Genomic DNA, 17,219 nt, shown 5'->3' on the forward strand with positions numbered 1-17,219 from the left:
CCCAATTGGGAAAGTCGTCAGTGATATCCTTGACTGAGATATATGCGCATATATACATACCTCTATAAAGATGACAGCAGTGAAAAATTTTAAAACTATATGCCGCTTAATCACTGATTTTTTGTCCACTGTACGTGCAGGCATAAATAACTTAGCTCTAAATAACAGATATGTATCACTGGTCCTAGCTCTATTCAACGAATGTTCAACGATTTCATTTCAGTTAAAAAATTTCCAATTGGACCCATTGATTTCTTTTACTGGGATGCTACTGGTGCGGAGAGCGCGTCGCAAACAACTGCCGGTGTATGGCAGGGATTATAGCTGGTGGTAGGCGTGCCTCTGCCGCTTTCCCAGCTCCGTAGGGCAAGGAACAGCCTACACTCTCCAGAAAGATGTGTGTCCGAGTGGCGGGCGGAGTACCCCCGTTCGAACCTGACCGCGGCGGCTAGCTGCGTTTCGATGGTGGTGGTGGTGGTGGTAGAAAACATTTATATAGGACAAATACAGGAGGTTATGCGTGAGCTGACCCTGAAGGGGCCAACCCTCACAAACACTAGGTGGAGGTCCCTAGTTCGGGACCCCAGTGGCGTCTGCCGCCGCTCGGGCTCGCCCGACTAAGGCCCGTTGGGCCTTCAGGTCGGAGCAGCCGAGCAGGGTCGCCTCCCAGTCCTCCCGGGTTGGGTTGGGGTGAGGGGGGATAGCCGGATTTGAGGGGCAGGCCCACACCATGTGGTAGATGTCCGAAGACACCACCCCACAGTGCGGGCAGCTGCCAGAGAAAGCAGGGTCGAAGTGTTTTAGAGCTGCCGGGCACAGCAGTGTGTTTGTATAGAGGCGGAGTAAGAGCCGCTCATCCGCCTTTGAAAGGCCTTTACATGGGCGGGGGTAAAGGCTGTGGCTAGATTGGTAGTAATTTACGATATCTTTGAATGTATAAGCCGGATTAGGATCAGCGTCCTGGTCGGAGGGGGAGGAGGAGGAAACTTCCCGGAGAGAGAGCGCGCGGGCGGCGGCGTCGGCAGCCTCGTTTCCAGCCAGCCCCTGATGAGCAGGAGCCCAAATAATATATCGGGTAGCGGGGTCCCCAATGTAGGAGCTATTTTGAAGTATTCGGTAGGCTAGATAAGGGGTCCAGCCCTGTTCGACATTCCGACAGGCCCCTCGCGAGTCGGAAATTATATATTTCGAGTCGGAGTGGGAAGCAGCCAATGCTATGGCGACCTCCTCCGCATGAGTTGTGTTGCGGGCCCTGAAGCTAAGACCGTTGACTGTTTTCGCCTCGTGGACGACTGCGGCCGTGTACCACCCCCCATGGGGTGGCGTCCACATAAAAAACGCCGGGTTTAGAACCATAATGGCGTGCCAGGGCTTCCGCCCGCGCCAGGCGTCTGCCATCATGGTCTTCGCGTGCCATTTTGGCGGGAAGAGGGCGTACGCGGAGGGCGCATCTCCACGGCGCTGGAATGCGTGCCCGTTCTTCCATAAGTGTCGTATGTTTGATGTGGAGCCGGGCAAGAAGGCGGCGGCCCGACTGCGTCTGCGACAAACGCGTATATTGATTTGTGAGGTGCGCTTCCCTCAATTCCCTGAAGGTGTTCACCATTCCCAGTGCCATGAGGCGCTGGTTTGAGGTAGTCACCGGAATATCGAGGGCCCGCTTATAGATTTTGCGGAGAATGACCTCGAGGGCATCCTCATCTTGCTTCCGCAGGTGGAGATATGGAGTCGAATAAAGGATTCGACTGGTTACGAAGGCGTTTGCCAGCCGCAAGGCATCCTTGCTTCGTAACCCCCCGCGTTTATTGGAAACCCGGCGGACCATGCGGCCCACCTGGTCCCCCACCTTGCGGAGTTTAGCCAATGTGGTGTCTGGCTTGCGGTGTTGGTGAATGAAGAGTCCCAGTACTCGGACTTCTTGTGTTTCTGGAATTGGACCTGATTGAAGAGTAAGTTGAATTTTAGTAGTGCATTTTGGAGAGGGGCGGATGTGCACAAATTCCGATTTCTGTGGGGAGCATTGAAGGCCGCAGCGGCTAGCATAGCGGTCTACTATAGTCGCCGCCTGCTGCAGGCTGGCCTCAATGTCTCCAAGTGAGCCCTGTGTAGCCCACAGGGTGATGTCGTCGGCGTACAGAGCATGCTGCACGCCCCCGACAGCACCCAGCTGGACCGGCAGGCGCATCATGGCCAAATTGAATAGCAGGGGAGAAAGCACTGCGCCTTGCGGCGTTCCCCTGGTACCTAGGGGGAAGGGGCCGTGTTCGTTATCCTGAATGCGGATGTAAGATTGGCGGTCTGTGAGGAATTGGCGGATATATTGGAAGGCACGGTGACCACAGTTGGTTTGACTTAAGTGAGTGAGAATAATATCATGCGTTACATTGTCGAAAGCCCCCTTAAGGTCCAGGGCGAGTACGACCCTGTCGTTATGAGGGCACTCGAGGGGGTCAAGGACTTCCCGATGTAGTTGAAGCAAGACATCCTGTGCGGATCTGTGTGGGCGAAATCCGTACATGGTGTCCGCAAAGACATGTTGTGTCTCAAGGTACTCAGACAACCGGTCCCGCACCATCGTCTCCATAAGTTTGCCCACACAAGAGGTAAGAGAGATGGGGCGAAGGTTGTCCGTGTTTATTGCTTTGCCGGCCTTTGGTATGAATGTGACCACAGCGGTTTTCCAATCAATGGGGAGTGGCGTATCTCCTCGCCATATTGCATTGATGTAGTCCAATAAAGTGGTATAAGCTGAGTCGGGAAGGTTAGCTAGTAATTTAACAGTGATTTTGTCCCGGCCAGGTGCAGTACCACGTTTCATTTTGCCCAGGGCTGCCCGTAAGTCGTGGAGCTTAAACGGCTGATCAAGCTCAGCGTTCTCAGAGCCTGCATAAGAGTACGCCTGCCCACGGGTGTCCTGTATGTTGCACAAATATCGGTCCCTGAGTTTGTGCGCGAGTTGTGTAGTATTACCAGAGAAGGTGTGGATTACACGCTGAAGATGTTTTTGTGTTTCTCTACGGGTCTGAGTTGGATCAATGAGGGCGCGAAAGAGGCGCCATGTGTTTCGGCTGGACATTTGACGCGCTGCCGTGTTGCACCTATCCACCCAGTTAGAGTCGGCGAGCTGGGCCGCATACTCAGCCGCTCGCTGGGTGAGCTCGGCAATTCGAGCTTTAAGGTTTCTGTTATGTTTCTGCCGGCGCCATCGGCGGACGAGGGAGTGCCGAGCTTCCCAGAGGTGGAGTAGGTGGTTGTCCACATCCGATACCACCTCTGAAAGCTGAATCTGAGTTTCGGTGGAGCGAAGGTGTGAAACCAAATGCTGGGACCATGAGGTGTACCCTTGCTCTGTAATGGATGTTGTGTTGTCGAAATTTTGTCTGAATTTCGTCCAATCTGGGAGACGGGCTTGTGTTGTGGGTTTAGAGAGTGGGCGAAACGAAGAGGCGTCCGTGTGCTGTGCGATATCAGCGCACGTTAAGGATCTCCAGGTGGTCGAAATTACGCCGAAGCCCTCCTCTATGGCTCCACCAGCTCCACTTTCCTCCCTTTCCTTACAGCGCGGTCAGGTGCCCGCAGAAAGAAGTGTGACAGGTACTGCGCCTTTCCTTTCCGGTGAACCAATTATTATTATTCATAGTAACTGGTGTAAATTACTCCGTAGCCCTCCACTACATTTCTTTCTTTCTCCCTTCTTTCGGAACTTTTTTTTTTTAATCGTCCTTGGAAGACAGCTACTAATCCAAAACGATCCAATCCAGCAGCTCACGCCCAGCCAGCTGCTTACCCGCTCCTGTCCTGAAAGGCGTTGAGTGTTTTTAATCGTGTTGTTTTCGTGGTTGTCATGGTATAACAAGGAAACTAACCGACATGGCAAGACGTTCAGGAGGTAGCAAAGCCCGTTCTGGCGGGGCCAAGCCATCTCTTGCTCAGGTAACGAGCTTTTCCTCGACTTTCCGCGTCTATTGCGAAGTACAACTGCTCTTCAATTACTCGTATCTTGCCACTCTGTCTCGAACGGCTGCGCTTACGGGCTAGAATGCACTGTGTCGGGTTTTATGGTCACTTGGTGTTAACATAATACGGTCGCGGTGATACAAATACTTCTACGCCCGCAGAAAAAGTACCATGGCTGTGCCTCTTTGAGCGGTTGCATCGGTGGTATAAACGGAATGTCCGACCCAGAAAGGGAGTCGCCTGATCATGAGTGTTGTCAGAGGTGCACCGCCCTGTGAACGGTTTTTATGCTTCTTGTAACTTTCTGCTAGTTAACCGAAGCGTCGGGTCGCTCGGATCACTAAACTCGCACTCAAATAGAGACAGCCAGATTTCCCACCATTCTGTGTGCTACTAAAGAGCACTTTAACGGTCGCCGTTTGGTAACTCTTAGCGCTTACGAAGAATTGATTATATTTGTTTAGGACGTATTTGTTATCAGCGCTTCTGTTCGCTTTTGGGCCGTGTATTTTCGGTGTTTATTTCAGAGAAAATTCAGCGGATTTTTTCGGTATTTGTCCGGATCAACCGCTAAAAGCGGTGATTATCGGCGAAAACGTTCTCAATGCTTACAGAAGAGGAGACAGAAAATTACGCAATGAAATATTTGGGTAAAGTTGGTTATAGTAGCAGACTTTTTACCTTAATTGTTCATTTAACTGTTAGCATGCTTGTTTTGACAGCACCCACTTCAAGTTCTGGTTCGACATCAATATTTGACACGTAAATATACCGCCTCAACAATATGGGCTAGTCGCACACAGTAAATTCATAAAACAATGGAGTGCTGGCAGCAAGATTGAAACCCTGATCAATATTTTTCTGACTGAAATTGTCCCGCACAAGTCTCTTTGGATTGGTCAAATTCTTCTCACAAGGTCGATCTCTTACCCACTTGGTCTATAATGTGGACATCAATCTTTGGGCCACCTGTGAACTGCAAGTCAAAGCAGGTGCTGTGCTGGATGTTGATAAGCATCTTGTTTGAGCACCTTGTAGAATGCTGCACAAATTCTGCGAGCTACAATCTTAGATCCTCATCTCCCATGTTCGTTAGGCTTTACACACCTAAATGATCATCTACAGGCTCCTGATTCAACTTCTTGTCTAGGATAAAAACTTCACACCATGGAGAGGACGCATTGCGTTAACAGATCCGTCTCCGAGTGAAGCTTGCTTATAACTTTGTGAAATGGTTTAGATGGCTTGAGAGGTTGTTTTCAGGAGCTTTTTTAAAATATTCTAGTGCCTGTGTAAATGCTTTTATCTTTTGTGTCCGCTCTATTACAGCATCAGTATTCTTAAGAAAAGGCAATATTTGCAAATAAACCTGTCATGAAGGGCTCATTGTGAACAGCCTTTTTTGTCTGAGACCTCATATGCAATAGCGTTGAAATTCCACTGCAGCTCGACAACTGTTCAATGGAGTCGTGCTGTACTCTCTGCCAAAATGGCTAATCTTTTTGTGCGTGAGCCTATTGATACAGATGACGCAAACATTCCTAGAATATGGTTAGCTACCGTGGCCGAAAGGGGATTGGCCATGCCCACAGGGCTATTTGAAGGTGAAAACTAAGACATGCGGTGATATTGTTGTTGACATGAGAATAAAATGTTGCCTGTATTGCTATGAGTGCCTCCTGGGCTCCAGTTTTAAAAGGAAAGAAGCAGCAAATTCTTTCAGCGAAAACAGTCGTCTCCTAACTTCCACATGGCTAGTAACCAGTGAATTTTCACATTAACCGGTTCGATATTTTTTTTTTACTGGTGGATATTTATCAATGTTTTCAGTTAAGGCAAGAAAGTAGGCAGCCTAGTTATAGCCTAGGTTCCGAAGGAAGCAATGGTGCGTACAGCACTGCAAGCTGAATGCTGCACAAAGAGCTTTGGCTTATTGTTGGGGACAGCTTTTTGGATCCACTGATACTTTTCACATATACCGTTCTTTTCTTTTCTTTTCTTTTTTTTTTTTTTTTTCATACGTGGGGTATTATAAAGTTGAATGTGGCAGTATTCTTGAAATCAGTGCAACTTCTTTGTTTTTATGTCATTATGATAGATCTCCATAATATGCCTTGGATAGAGGATACAGGGCATCTGCTTTGTTTTGTAGCGCACTGTTGTATCTGAGAGTGTAGATGTCATGAATTGAAGGCTACCCGCCATACATTTTCTGATATATGAATTGTGATAATTTTGTAACGAGTGAGTTAATTGGCTGAGCTTTGTAAATTATCATTAGAAAACAATAATGACAGCAATATAAAACAGGAATCTTCATTGCTTAAAGTAGCTTTTCTAAAGGAATCTTTAATTTGAAGTACAAAGCACGGAAAGCAAGGAAACAATGAGGAAAAGAACCTAAAACACTGCTGCCATAGGTAACTAGCTCAGCTTTGGCTTGTATTCATAAGTCATTGCTCTTGATGCCAGCTGCTTTGGCATGAGAGTTCACTTATCAAGTGCAGGGATTTAGAGGCAGTTCTTTTTTATCAGATCTTTGAGGCTGCACTATACTGCTATTAACTTCAAGATAAGAATCACTGAGTGCTCTCTTCCACCTTGGTATTGCAAGTTGGAATCATGACAGGGGAAAGTAAAAATGTGATTTTTTAATCCAATTTTTTTTGTCAATAAAGGCAGCTTTTGCTAGCAGGAAAATATGAGCTTGGCCAGAAAACACCATGAAATTAGTTTGTGATGAAAAAAAGAATTTTGTCATTCCCTTAGTGTCCCTATGATGTAGATGATTTAATTGTGGGTTGCCTGGTAATATGCTGCAGCTGTCTGCACTGAGTTGAATTTAGATAATTGTCATGTGCTTTACTATTTGGGATTGCATTAAAGTAAATTGCCCAAGGGCTGAGTTTACAGTCTAGCTTTAATCAACCTTTGCTTTTGCTTCTTTTTCACTGTCTCTTGTTTGTCTATGCTGTAGATGGGACTATTTGACATGCCTGATTTGGATGCTATCGGCAATGATGATGGTAGTGACGATGATGTGGATGATGGAGACCTGGAAGCAGAATTGTCGGCTTTGCTTACTGGTCGCGTGCAGCAAAAGCCAAAGAAGCCGAAGCCTAAGCCAGGTTCGTGTTGTCATGCGATTGCTGTTCAAGCATTTTCATTTCCTTGTAAAGTCTATGTCGCTTGGATGTATTTAAGTGTAAACATGACATTCAATAGCTTGCAGCAGTGCAGATATGTTTAGAACGAATGTAGTGACAGCTGGTGTCAGAAAGTTTGTAATTTTTTTGAATAAAAAAGCCTCGACATCAAATTTTACTAATTTGTATACTTAGTGTGAAATGTAGTTCAGTGCAGCAAGCTTTAAAAACAGCCTAGTACTTATGTTCTGCGCTTATGACCATAGAAAACTTAGCTGCAGCATGTGACATTGATGTGCTGGGCTATTTTTGCAGCTTCGGACCTGGCATCGATTCAAATGATGGCGGCAGCTGCCTTGAAGGATGTGGGATCGGGCGATGAAAGTGATGATGCCAATCTTTCTGATGACCCTGAGCTTATGGTATGCGCTTTTCTTTGTCAGTTTCTGCAGTTTTGTTTCAGAGCTTGGATATATGTACATGTGCTCCTAATTTACCTCCATAGCTTGCGCAAGTTTCAGCCTTGTGGTGGAAGTGGACTTCGTTGATCATCGCACAGAACTAAATCTTGAGGATTTGTTGTTGGTGAGGCGATGTTAGCTTTGCCTTGCCGCGGTGGTGTGGCATTTAGGGCGCTCGATTGCTGTACCCCAGGATGTGGGATCGAACCCCGGCCACAGCGGCTGCTTTTCGATAGAGGTGAAAAGCAAGGCGCCCGTTTGTTGTATGATGTCAATGCACATTAAAGAACTCCAAGTGGTTGAAATTTCCGGAACCCTCCACTAGGACGTCTCTCAGAGCCAGAATTGCTTTGGGACATGGAACCCCATTCACCAAACCAATGCTAGCTTCGGAGTGATTCAGTACTAACAGCTTTGAGTTGTATTTCAGAAAAGTTGTCCCACAAAGTACTAGCCTTATCTTATGAGAATTTTATGTAGTGGTGCTACACATGAGAGTAATAAGTCTAGTGTGTTTAGGGGATTGGTTGAGGTAAGAATGATTTGAAAAAAACATAACAAAAAAAGAAACTTGGAGCTCTGCCTGTAAGGGTATGATGCAACAGTGTTAATGGCTCTTGCTTTTCCAGTTATTCTTGTGAATCTTTGTTTATGTTCATGGACTTTTTTACTCGTCTAATTGCTAATACACTTATTTGTTCCTCTAATATCTCACACATCCTCTTCAGGCCACTAGACACAGATATAAAGCCTAACTTAACCAAACCATACGAATGTGCCTGTGTTGCTTAGGGGTAGCATGTTTGACTCAGAATGCAAAGGTCCTGGAAGGATGATTCTGATCTTACCCTTCCATCTGAAAGGAGAGACCCGATTTGGTAGCTCCTGCCAAATCGGCCATGTTGTGTGGTTGTGTGACATCAGCTAACACAGAGTGGCTGGCCATGCCAGCCATGAACCTACTAATACCTGCCATCACCTTGCCCGTGGGTTTTCGCTCGTAATGGCGACAACGCTGGCACCGGATTTTCTTTAGAACAGGGCCTTTAACACTGTTATGTTAAACGGGAGTAATTTGTCACAGAAAAAAAATAATAATCCGAATCTTCTTTGGTTTTGAACTACAGATAATAAATTTCAGTTGCGCCTTGTCATCTCATAATGATACATAAGATCCTTGATCATCAGATAACATTTGCCCATGTTTGGTAGTTAATTTAAAATTGAGCTTTGTCTCTCATGCTTTTTTGGTTTCAGTTTCATCAATGAAAAAATGCCTCGGCCATGTAAGGTGTCTTTACGTCACGTAAAATGAGGCACGAAGAAAACTTCAGTAAAGCTGATACTAATTTGTCATTCTATCTCTTGAAGCAGACTGGTTGTATTGAATTAAAACTGTACATCAGTAATTATATTGCAGTTCATATTGTGTGCAGGTTATCTAAACACTTCTTACACTTCACAGCCATTGTTCAGTTCATGAATTCGAAAGAGCATCAAGAAATGGATTCAGTTATACACTATTTAGCCGGGGGTAGGAAAATACCGAGGAGATGATTTGTGTTCGGAGTCACCCGCTCTTAATGTGAACATGCGAGTTGGTGGTCGCTTTCTTTAAACCGCCATTGCATGAAACGTGGCCGCCCATTGAAACATAGTATTGCTCCCCACGGTCTGTGACTTTGGTTCAATGCGCAGCCAGCTCGGATGCAGTGGCACTTTGAAGAGAGCAATCATCTGCATGCATGTTTGTGCTAAGAGTCGACGACCCTGTACATATAATAATGTCGAAAGCTTCCAGTATGTGGCTTGCAGAACCCACGAAAGCAGCTTGTAAAACCCAGTTTGAATAAAGGCCAAAGCAGGAGGGGCATACAAAACGTTTGGCAACGTACAAATGCAAAAGGCAGGTTTATTAAGTGGAAATTTTTATGGCTGCCTGCTGCAAAAGTGTAATAATATCACATTTTTGTTGCTTTAGGGTGAGCTGGCTGCCCTTCATCCTGGCCAAGAAGAAGAAACGGCACCCGAGCCACCACCAAGAGTGGCGCCCAAACCACCGGGTGCCGTGCAGGTGCTTCCAACAAGGTGACACACAAGGCTCGCGTCACATTTTGCTCGCACGCTCCTGGCTTTTCACAAACTTTTCATGAAAACGCTCTTAGAAAGGCCATTTCTTTCCTTTGTGTTGTTGCGTGTATGCTTTCCGATGTCCTCGTAGATGACGCGTTGGTTGTTGTGGCATGTTTTTGTCAGCCCTTCGCCGGCAAGCTCCGTGTCAAGCCCCAGTGGTGAGCTGCCGCTTGTAGAGACCCTTCAGGAGCGTCTGCGCATGTATGGCGCGGCTGAGTCAGCGGCCAAGTCTCTCGGCGACAACTCCAAGGCTAGGCGCTATGGCCGGGCAATCAAGGTATGTCTAGCGCTTCAACCGTGCGCTGCATATTGGCAGGTTCTGCATTGAACAGTGATATTGGCCAGAACATTGCTGACTGCAAGGAAGAGCTGCAGAGCTGTGGTGCCCATTTGGAAGGCTTAGTTTTGCTGGACGGCTATGCTACACTGCTGATGAGAGTTGTGATCGTTTCATGTTGTGTAGTTGCAGTCAGTAATTCACCTAGTGTTAAACGGTAGACTGCTTACTGATGAGCTGTTGTTGCAGGAGAAACATTTTCTTTCTTCAGGAATGGTATGTGTTTACATACATTGCATCATTCACGATGAAAATTTTAAAACAGGCTCCATATCTTAGCTCACATTTGGGCGGGTAGAAATGCAAAACGAACAGAAAAAAAATTGTGGAAAAAAGTGCGTGCTTGAGTGGTCAAAAGAAATCCATGAAAAAAGTGTGATCAAATGATAAAAGTGAAAAGTAAAAACAAAATATCACAAACTTTTTCTAATGTGAATTAACTGTTGGTTGAGGTAGTTGGTGTTACGACCAAGCATCCGCATTTGCGTTCTCTATTGTTCGCCTGTGGGCATGGAAAAGTATTGTGGAAATGTGGTGATGGTCCAATGGCTCTAAGTGAGCCTGTTTCCAGGAATCCTGTTTTGTAAGCCTGTTTTGCTTTGTGGACACTCTGCAAATGCCAAATTGACCCTGTCAAGAGAACGTCTGGAAAAACACAAAGAAACGTCCCCCTGCGGGAAATAGCAGGAAGTGCTTTCTTTCTTTTGTTCACCCTTCCAGTCGAGAAGTGCTATCCTCCAGTGATGAATGCCTCCTATCCAAAGGAGACAACAGAGTGACATGTCCGCTGACGTGCAGGACAAGAAAGGAGCATGACTCATACGGCCATTAAGTGATTTCCCGGGAATGCAGGAAAGATTTGCAATTGTCGAAAAGGGACAATGTTGGGAGCCCTATGCGGCGCCACGTGCACTCGGGTTTCTGAGAAGTAAAACCCCTTGTCAGAACCAGCCTGTGGTTTCTTTGCTGAAGAATAGAAATGTACCTCCTCTCCTCGCCGTTCCCAAGCTTTTCCCGCCAACAAGTGATCACGCCCAACGAATGAATGCCGGACCAGTCAGTGCTTCAGACCATCAGTGCAGTGATGTGTTCGATTGGATGCCGATACCTGAGGGGCGTGCCCTGGATTTGGTTGGTCAACATCTTCAGAGAGGGGCTGGACATAGGGGGGTTTTAAGGACGCTGCAGAGCACGAAATGTCGCTCTGGGCCCTGGGTAAACGGCTCATCCAGTCGCTTCTCGCTATGAACTCTTAACGCTTGCCATTTTGCTGATGTACCCTTCTTTTTCGTGTAAATAATCTTGTAAATAAGTTTCTCAAAGTGCCATTAAACCTGCTTGTACATATTTCACCAACTTCAAAGATTCAATCCTTCATCAACCCCGAGTCTCTGCACGCTACCAAGTGAAGGCCGGGTCGACTTAGTCCCAGCGTCACGACAACTGGTGGCAGCGGTGGGATCTGAATCTACAAGCCCCAACACTGGTGACCAGCGTTGGGATCTGAATCTACAAGCCACAACATCTGATGACTGGAGGTGGGATCTGGATCTACAAGCTACAACATCTGGTGATTGGAGGTGGATCTGAAGCTACAAGCCACAACATCTTGTGATCGGAGGTGGCATCTCAAGCAACAAGCAGGAGCAACAATCGGCCAACAAGAGGGCAGCTCGGAACATCGATCGCATGTGTGGGTGAGTGCTTGGCTTTCTTCTGATGTGGACCAGGTTCTAGAACAGGGTTAGAATTTAGAACTGGTAAAAAGTGTTGAAACGCCTTTAGGTTTGGTAGTTTGCACTGTTGTTTTGGAAGTAGCCGACACTCGGAGCGATCATGGACCTACAAAAGCTGCAGAAACCGGACCTGTTGCAATTGTGTGAGGAATTGGGAATTGATACAAGTGGTTTGGCACGAAAACCCTTGATTATAAAGGCAATCACTGATCTGGGAACCGATGATGAGGAGCTCAGTGAAGCATGGAACCTCATCGGGCAAAAAAAGGAACAGCTCAGACAGCAGAAAGAGCGGGAAAGAGAGGAAAAGAAGCTAGAAATTGAGCTCCGGAAATTAGAACTAGAGTTGAGCAAGAGGTCGGGCGATTGTCCCCAGCTAGCGGTACCTCGTCTCAACAAGGAGGCAGATTTCAAGATGTCAAAGTACATGCAGCCATATGTGATATCAGGGGATATCGGTCTGTATCTGGCTAACTTTGAGCGAACTTGCGAAAAACTGTCCTTCCAGCGAGACACTTGGTCTCAGAGATTATTGACGGTTCTGCCCTGCGAGGCAGCGGAGGTTGTCGCGCGGCTAAGCAAGGAGGACGCGGACAACTACGAGAAGGTCAAAGCTTGCCTTCTGAGAAAGTATAGGCTTAGCGCCGAGGCGTTCAGACAACGTTTTCGGAACGCTACTAAGTCCAGGGACGAGAGTTACCCTGAATTCCTGTACAATTTAAGAGTCAATTTGGGCGAGTGGCTAAAGAGCACAGATTCCTACAGTGATAGGGACGCTGTAGTCGAGCGAATTCTTTTGGAACAGTTTTATAACTGCCTCCCAGAAAAAGAAAGAAATTGGTTACAGGACCGAGGCGAAATTAAGTCGGCAACTGAAGCTGCCGAACTTATTGAGGAGTATGCTTCGCGCCGACAATTCAGCAACCCAGCAGTGGATAGGCCCCGCAATCCCAAGTTCAGTGTGAAAAACCGTCAGGAAAGGCACTTTGCTAGAGTTGGAAACGAAGAAATGAAGGTTTCTTCAGGCAAATTCCCTAGAAAGGACGGCAGTGAGAAAAGTGGGGAAGTGACCAACGTGCAGAACACAAAGAATAAGCTTGAGGCTAGGAAGCCGCTCACATGCTTTAGGTGTAATGAGCAGGGTCACATTGCCGTCAACTGCCGGAAAGAAAAGATTGCTTTCTCGTATGTCAGGGACTGCGATGAAAATATGCAGCTTTTAGAACCCTACCTGCATGACCTAGTAGTCAACGGGAAGCCTTGCAAGGTACTGCGCGATTCGGCCGCAACGATGGATGTTGTCCATCCGGCGTATGTATCGCCTTCCGACTATACAGGACAGTGTGCATGGATCCGACAGGTAGTTGAGGAACAGAGTGTGTGCTTGCCGATCGCGAACGTGGTCATCGAGGGCCCTTTCGGCGAATTAACAACCGAGGCTGCCGTTTCAGGAAAGCTTCCTAAGTGCTATCCGTATTTGTTCTCCAACAAATCGGACATGCTGCTGCGAAAGAGGGGCATCCTTTTCGGAGACAGAGTTGTGCAAGCCTTAACACGTTCAAAGGCGCGAGAACTAGCTACACTGCTCATTCCAGAAAAATCCACAGCGGAGGAAACGGCAGTTAAAACAGTGGTAAATGCGGAAGATAGCAGGTCAGAAAACTTTGAGAGCGAGGCATCTCAGATATGTCAACTTGAAAGGGAGCTTGATGAGACGCGGAATGAGGACGTTCTTGAGAGTAACCTCTTGCCGCCAGTGTCTAGTAATCTCACGAGACTTTTAAGTGGAACCCGAGAGGACTTAGCTATAGAGCAAGCCAATGATCCCAAGATACAGGAGATAAGGGAGCGCCACCGCGCCACTAAGACAGCAAACAATATTTCTTTCGAGATGAGAAAGGGAGTGCTGTATCGCTTATTCAAGGATAAGCGCGGAGTAGAGCGGGACCAATTAGTCGTTCCCCAAAAGTATCGCGGAGACTTACTGCGACTTTCCCATGGCAGCTCGTGGTCATGTCACCTTGGAATAAAGAAAACAAAGCAGAGGCTGTTGCAAGAATACTATTGGCCTGGATGTTTTAAGGACACGGAAAATTTTGTACGGTCATGCGACACGTGCCAGCGGGTTGGAAAGGCGCAAGATAAGTGGAAAGCTCCGATGGTGTTAGTACCAATCATTACCGAGCCGTTTCACCGGTTAGTAATAGATGTAGTTGGGCCACTTCCTGTGACAGAGTCAGGGTACCGTTATATCCTCACTATGTTATGCCCAGCCACAAAGTTTCCAGAGGCTGTTCCGCTGCGCGAGGTGACGTCCGAGAGTGTAGTGGATTCGCTGCTGTCAGTGTTTGCACGAGTTGGATTCCCTTCCGAGGTCCAAAGTGATCAGGGTAGCGTTTTCACGAGTGTCTTCACCACCTCATTTCTCGAGCGATGCGGCATTAAGGTAGTGCATAGCTCGATCCATCATCCGCAGAGCAACAGCGTAGAAAGATGGCACTCTGTTCTCAAACGAGTCCTGAGGGGACTGTGCTATGAAAACAAGCGCGAATGGGATACCTGCCTGCCTGCAGCGCTTTTCGCTTTGCGGTCAGTGCCGCACGAATCCACTGGATTTAGCCCAGCCGAGTTGGTGTACGGAAGGTCACTGCGCTCACCTTTGCGAATGGTGCGCGAAGCCTGGGAGGGGCGCGGAGAAGACCCAACAGTAGTAGAATTCATTCTGAACCTCTTGAATCGCTTACATAACACTAAGGAACTCGTTGAGGCCAGCATGAAGTCAGCCCAGGCTCGTTCCAAGGTGTACTATGATAAGACAGCCCGTCAAAGGACGTTTTGTATCGGGGACCAGGTGATGTTGCTGAGAAGTTCAAGGCAGAATAAGCTCGAAGTACAGTGGGAAGGACCGGCTGAAGTCGTTGCAAAGCTTTCTAACACTAACTACGCAGTGAAAATTCCCGGTAGGCGTAAAGAAGTGCGCATTTATCATTGCAATCTTATGAAGCCTTATGTGCAGAGGGAAGCCGTGGTAAATCTAACGTTAAACCTTCCCGAGGAGATGGGGGACAACTTGATTTGCCTCAGCGGAAAAGGAAGCAACGCTCAGGAGCTTCTCAGAAAGACGGAGCAGAGAGGAGAACTAAAGAAATCCCAGCTGTCCGATCTGGGCGAGATAATAACAGAGTTTGAGGCCTGCTTCGTGGACAGGCCAGGCAGAACTGATTTGACTGAGCACGATATTGAGCTGACTTCAGACGTGCCAGTGCGATCAAGGTGCTACCGATTTTCTCCAAGGCAAAGAGAAATTCTGGATAGGGAAGTAACTCGCATGCTGGAATTGGGAGTAATAAAACCCTCGGAAAGCGATTATGCTTCGCCTATGATCTTAGTAGAAGCTCCAGGTAAAGACCCTAGGCCTGTGGTAGACTACCGAAAGCTAAATTCTCTCACCAGGGATCAAGTGTATCCTATTCCGAATATTGAGGAGAGAGTAGAACAGGTCAGTAGAGCGGCATATGTGACTACGCTGGACCTTACTCGAGGATACTGGCAAGTACCGCTCACTGAACGCGCCAGCAGATACGCGGCTTTCGTCACTCCGACGGGCAGCTACCAGCCAACAATGATGAGTTTCGGGCTCAAAAATGCTCCATTTTGTTTTTCCCGACTCATGGATAGGGTTTTAAATGGGTGTGAAACATTCGCGGTGCCTTATTTAGATGACATTGCGGTTTTTTCCGACTCATGGGCGGACCATATGGTACATCTAAGAGCTGTACTGAGCCTTTTGCGTCAAGCTGGACTAACCGTAAAGGCCGAGAAATGTTGCCTGGCAAGGGCGACCGTGGACTACTTGGGTCACAATGTAGGTCAAGGTTTCAGGAAACCCAGCGAGATTAAGATTTCTGCGGTAGCAGACTACCCGCGGCCGAGCACGAAGACGGAAATTCGAGCATTCCTGGGTCTGACTGGGTACTACAATCACTACATCCCTAACTATTCAGCTTTGGCTAGCCCTCTGACCGACGCTCTCCGCAAGACAGAACCGACAAATGTAGTCTGGGACGAACAAAAGGAAGCCTCCTTCGTAAACCTGAAGGCTGTGCTGATTAGCCGTCCGGTATTGCGAGCTCCAGACTATGGCCGAGAATTCACGGTCCAGTGTGATGCCAGTGATCGAGGGTTAGGTGCTGTTCTCTGCCAGAGAGATGACGACGGTAATGAGCACCCCGTGCTCTACTTGAGCAGAAAACTGAGTTCTAGAGAGAGGGCTTATTGCGCGTCAGAGAAAGAGTGCGCTTGCATTGTATGGGCCATTCAAAAATTGCAGTGCTATCTTGGAGGGGCCAAATTCACCGTAGAGACGGACCATTGTCCCCTGGCTTGGCTGCAAACTGCGACATCGAAGAACAGTCGCCTTCTTAGGTGGAGCTTGGTTTTACAGCAGTACAATTTTGAAATAAGATACAAAAAGGGGAAGTTAAATGGGAATGCGGACGCGCTTAGCCGCTCTTTCTAAGCGGTCCAAGATGTTCCTCACCATGTGTCCAAATTGATAATCAGGTTTTTTTTTTTTTTTTTTTTTTTTTTTTCGTGCGCTTGTATATGTGTGACTATGTAAAGCAGCACGATTGGTTTTCTAGGAATACGTGGGTCCTGAACGTCTTGAGAGTGGGCTTTTCTCGAACAACAATGGCAGTTTTCTTTTAACCTGGTCTCTTCAGACGGGAGCCGAGTGCTTGCTTCGACATGTGGTTGAGTTTCAGACAGCTCGAGCAATTTGGCCTACAACAATCAAGACAACGCGACAAGCAACAGCGAGCTTCAAGCGTTCACGTGCAGGCCATTAAGTCGTCTCTTCATGCAGCAGCTGGGACTGCTGCCCTCCGAGACTCTTCTGGCGGGGGAGGAGGCTGTTACGACCAAGCATCCGCATTTGCGCGCTCTATTGTTCGCCTGTGGGCATGGAAAAGTATTGTGGAAATGTGGTGATGGTCCAATGGCTCTAAGTGAGCCTGTTTCCAGGAATCCTGTTTTGTAAGCCTGTTTTGCTTTGTGGACACTCTGCAAATGCCAAATTGACCCTGTCAAGAGAACGTCTGGAAAAACACAAAGAAACGTCCCCCTGCGGGAAATAGCAGGAAGTGCTTTCTTTCTTTTGTTCACCCTTCCAGTCGAGAAGTGCTATCCTCCAGTGATGAATGCCTCCTATCCAAAGGAGACGACAGAGTGACATGTCCGCTGACGTGCAGGACAAGAAAGGAGCATGACTCATACGGCCATTAAGTGATTTCCCGGGAATGCAGGAAAGATTTGCAATTGTCGAAAAGGGACAATGTTGGGAGCCCTATGCGGCGCCACGTGCACTCGGGTTTCTGAGAAGTAAAACCCCTTGTCAGAACCAGCCTGTGGTTTCTTTGCTGAAGAATAGAAATGTACCTCCTCTCCT

General features: G+C 47.4%; 1 protein-coding gene across 3 annotated transcripts in view; it reads left to right on the forward strand.

The window, feature by feature from the left end:
* Nucleotides 1-3,749: 3,749 nt before the first annotated feature.
* l(2)gd1 (lethal (2) giant discs 1) overlaps nt 3,750-17,219 on the forward strand; it is a 49,813-nt gene continuing 36,343 nt past the window's right edge. For all 3 annotated transcript variants that reach the window (XM_084579219.1, XM_084579220.1, XM_084579221.1), the window contains exons 1-5: nt 3,750-3,933; nt 6,935-7,085; nt 7,419-7,525; nt 9,546-9,652; nt 9,821-9,974. In XM_084579219.1, coding sequence (XP_084435345.1) covers nt 3,871-3,933; nt 6,935-7,085; nt 7,419-7,525; nt 9,546-9,652; nt 9,821-9,974 — 582 coding nt within the window. In that variant the 5' untranslated portion in view covers nt 3,750-3,870. The remainder of the gene's footprint in view (nt 3,934-6,934; nt 7,086-7,418; nt 7,526-9,545; nt 9,653-9,820; nt 9,975-17,219) is intronic.

Source organism: Amblyomma maculatum, chromosome 9 (genome assembly GCF_055883805.1).
Source record: "Amblyomma maculatum isolate TAMU_Amacu chromosome 9, ASM5588380v1, whole genome shotgun sequence".
In the NCBI taxonomy this organism is placed as follows: Eukaryota; Metazoa; Arthropoda; class Arachnida; order Ixodida; family Ixodidae; genus Amblyomma; species Amblyomma maculatum.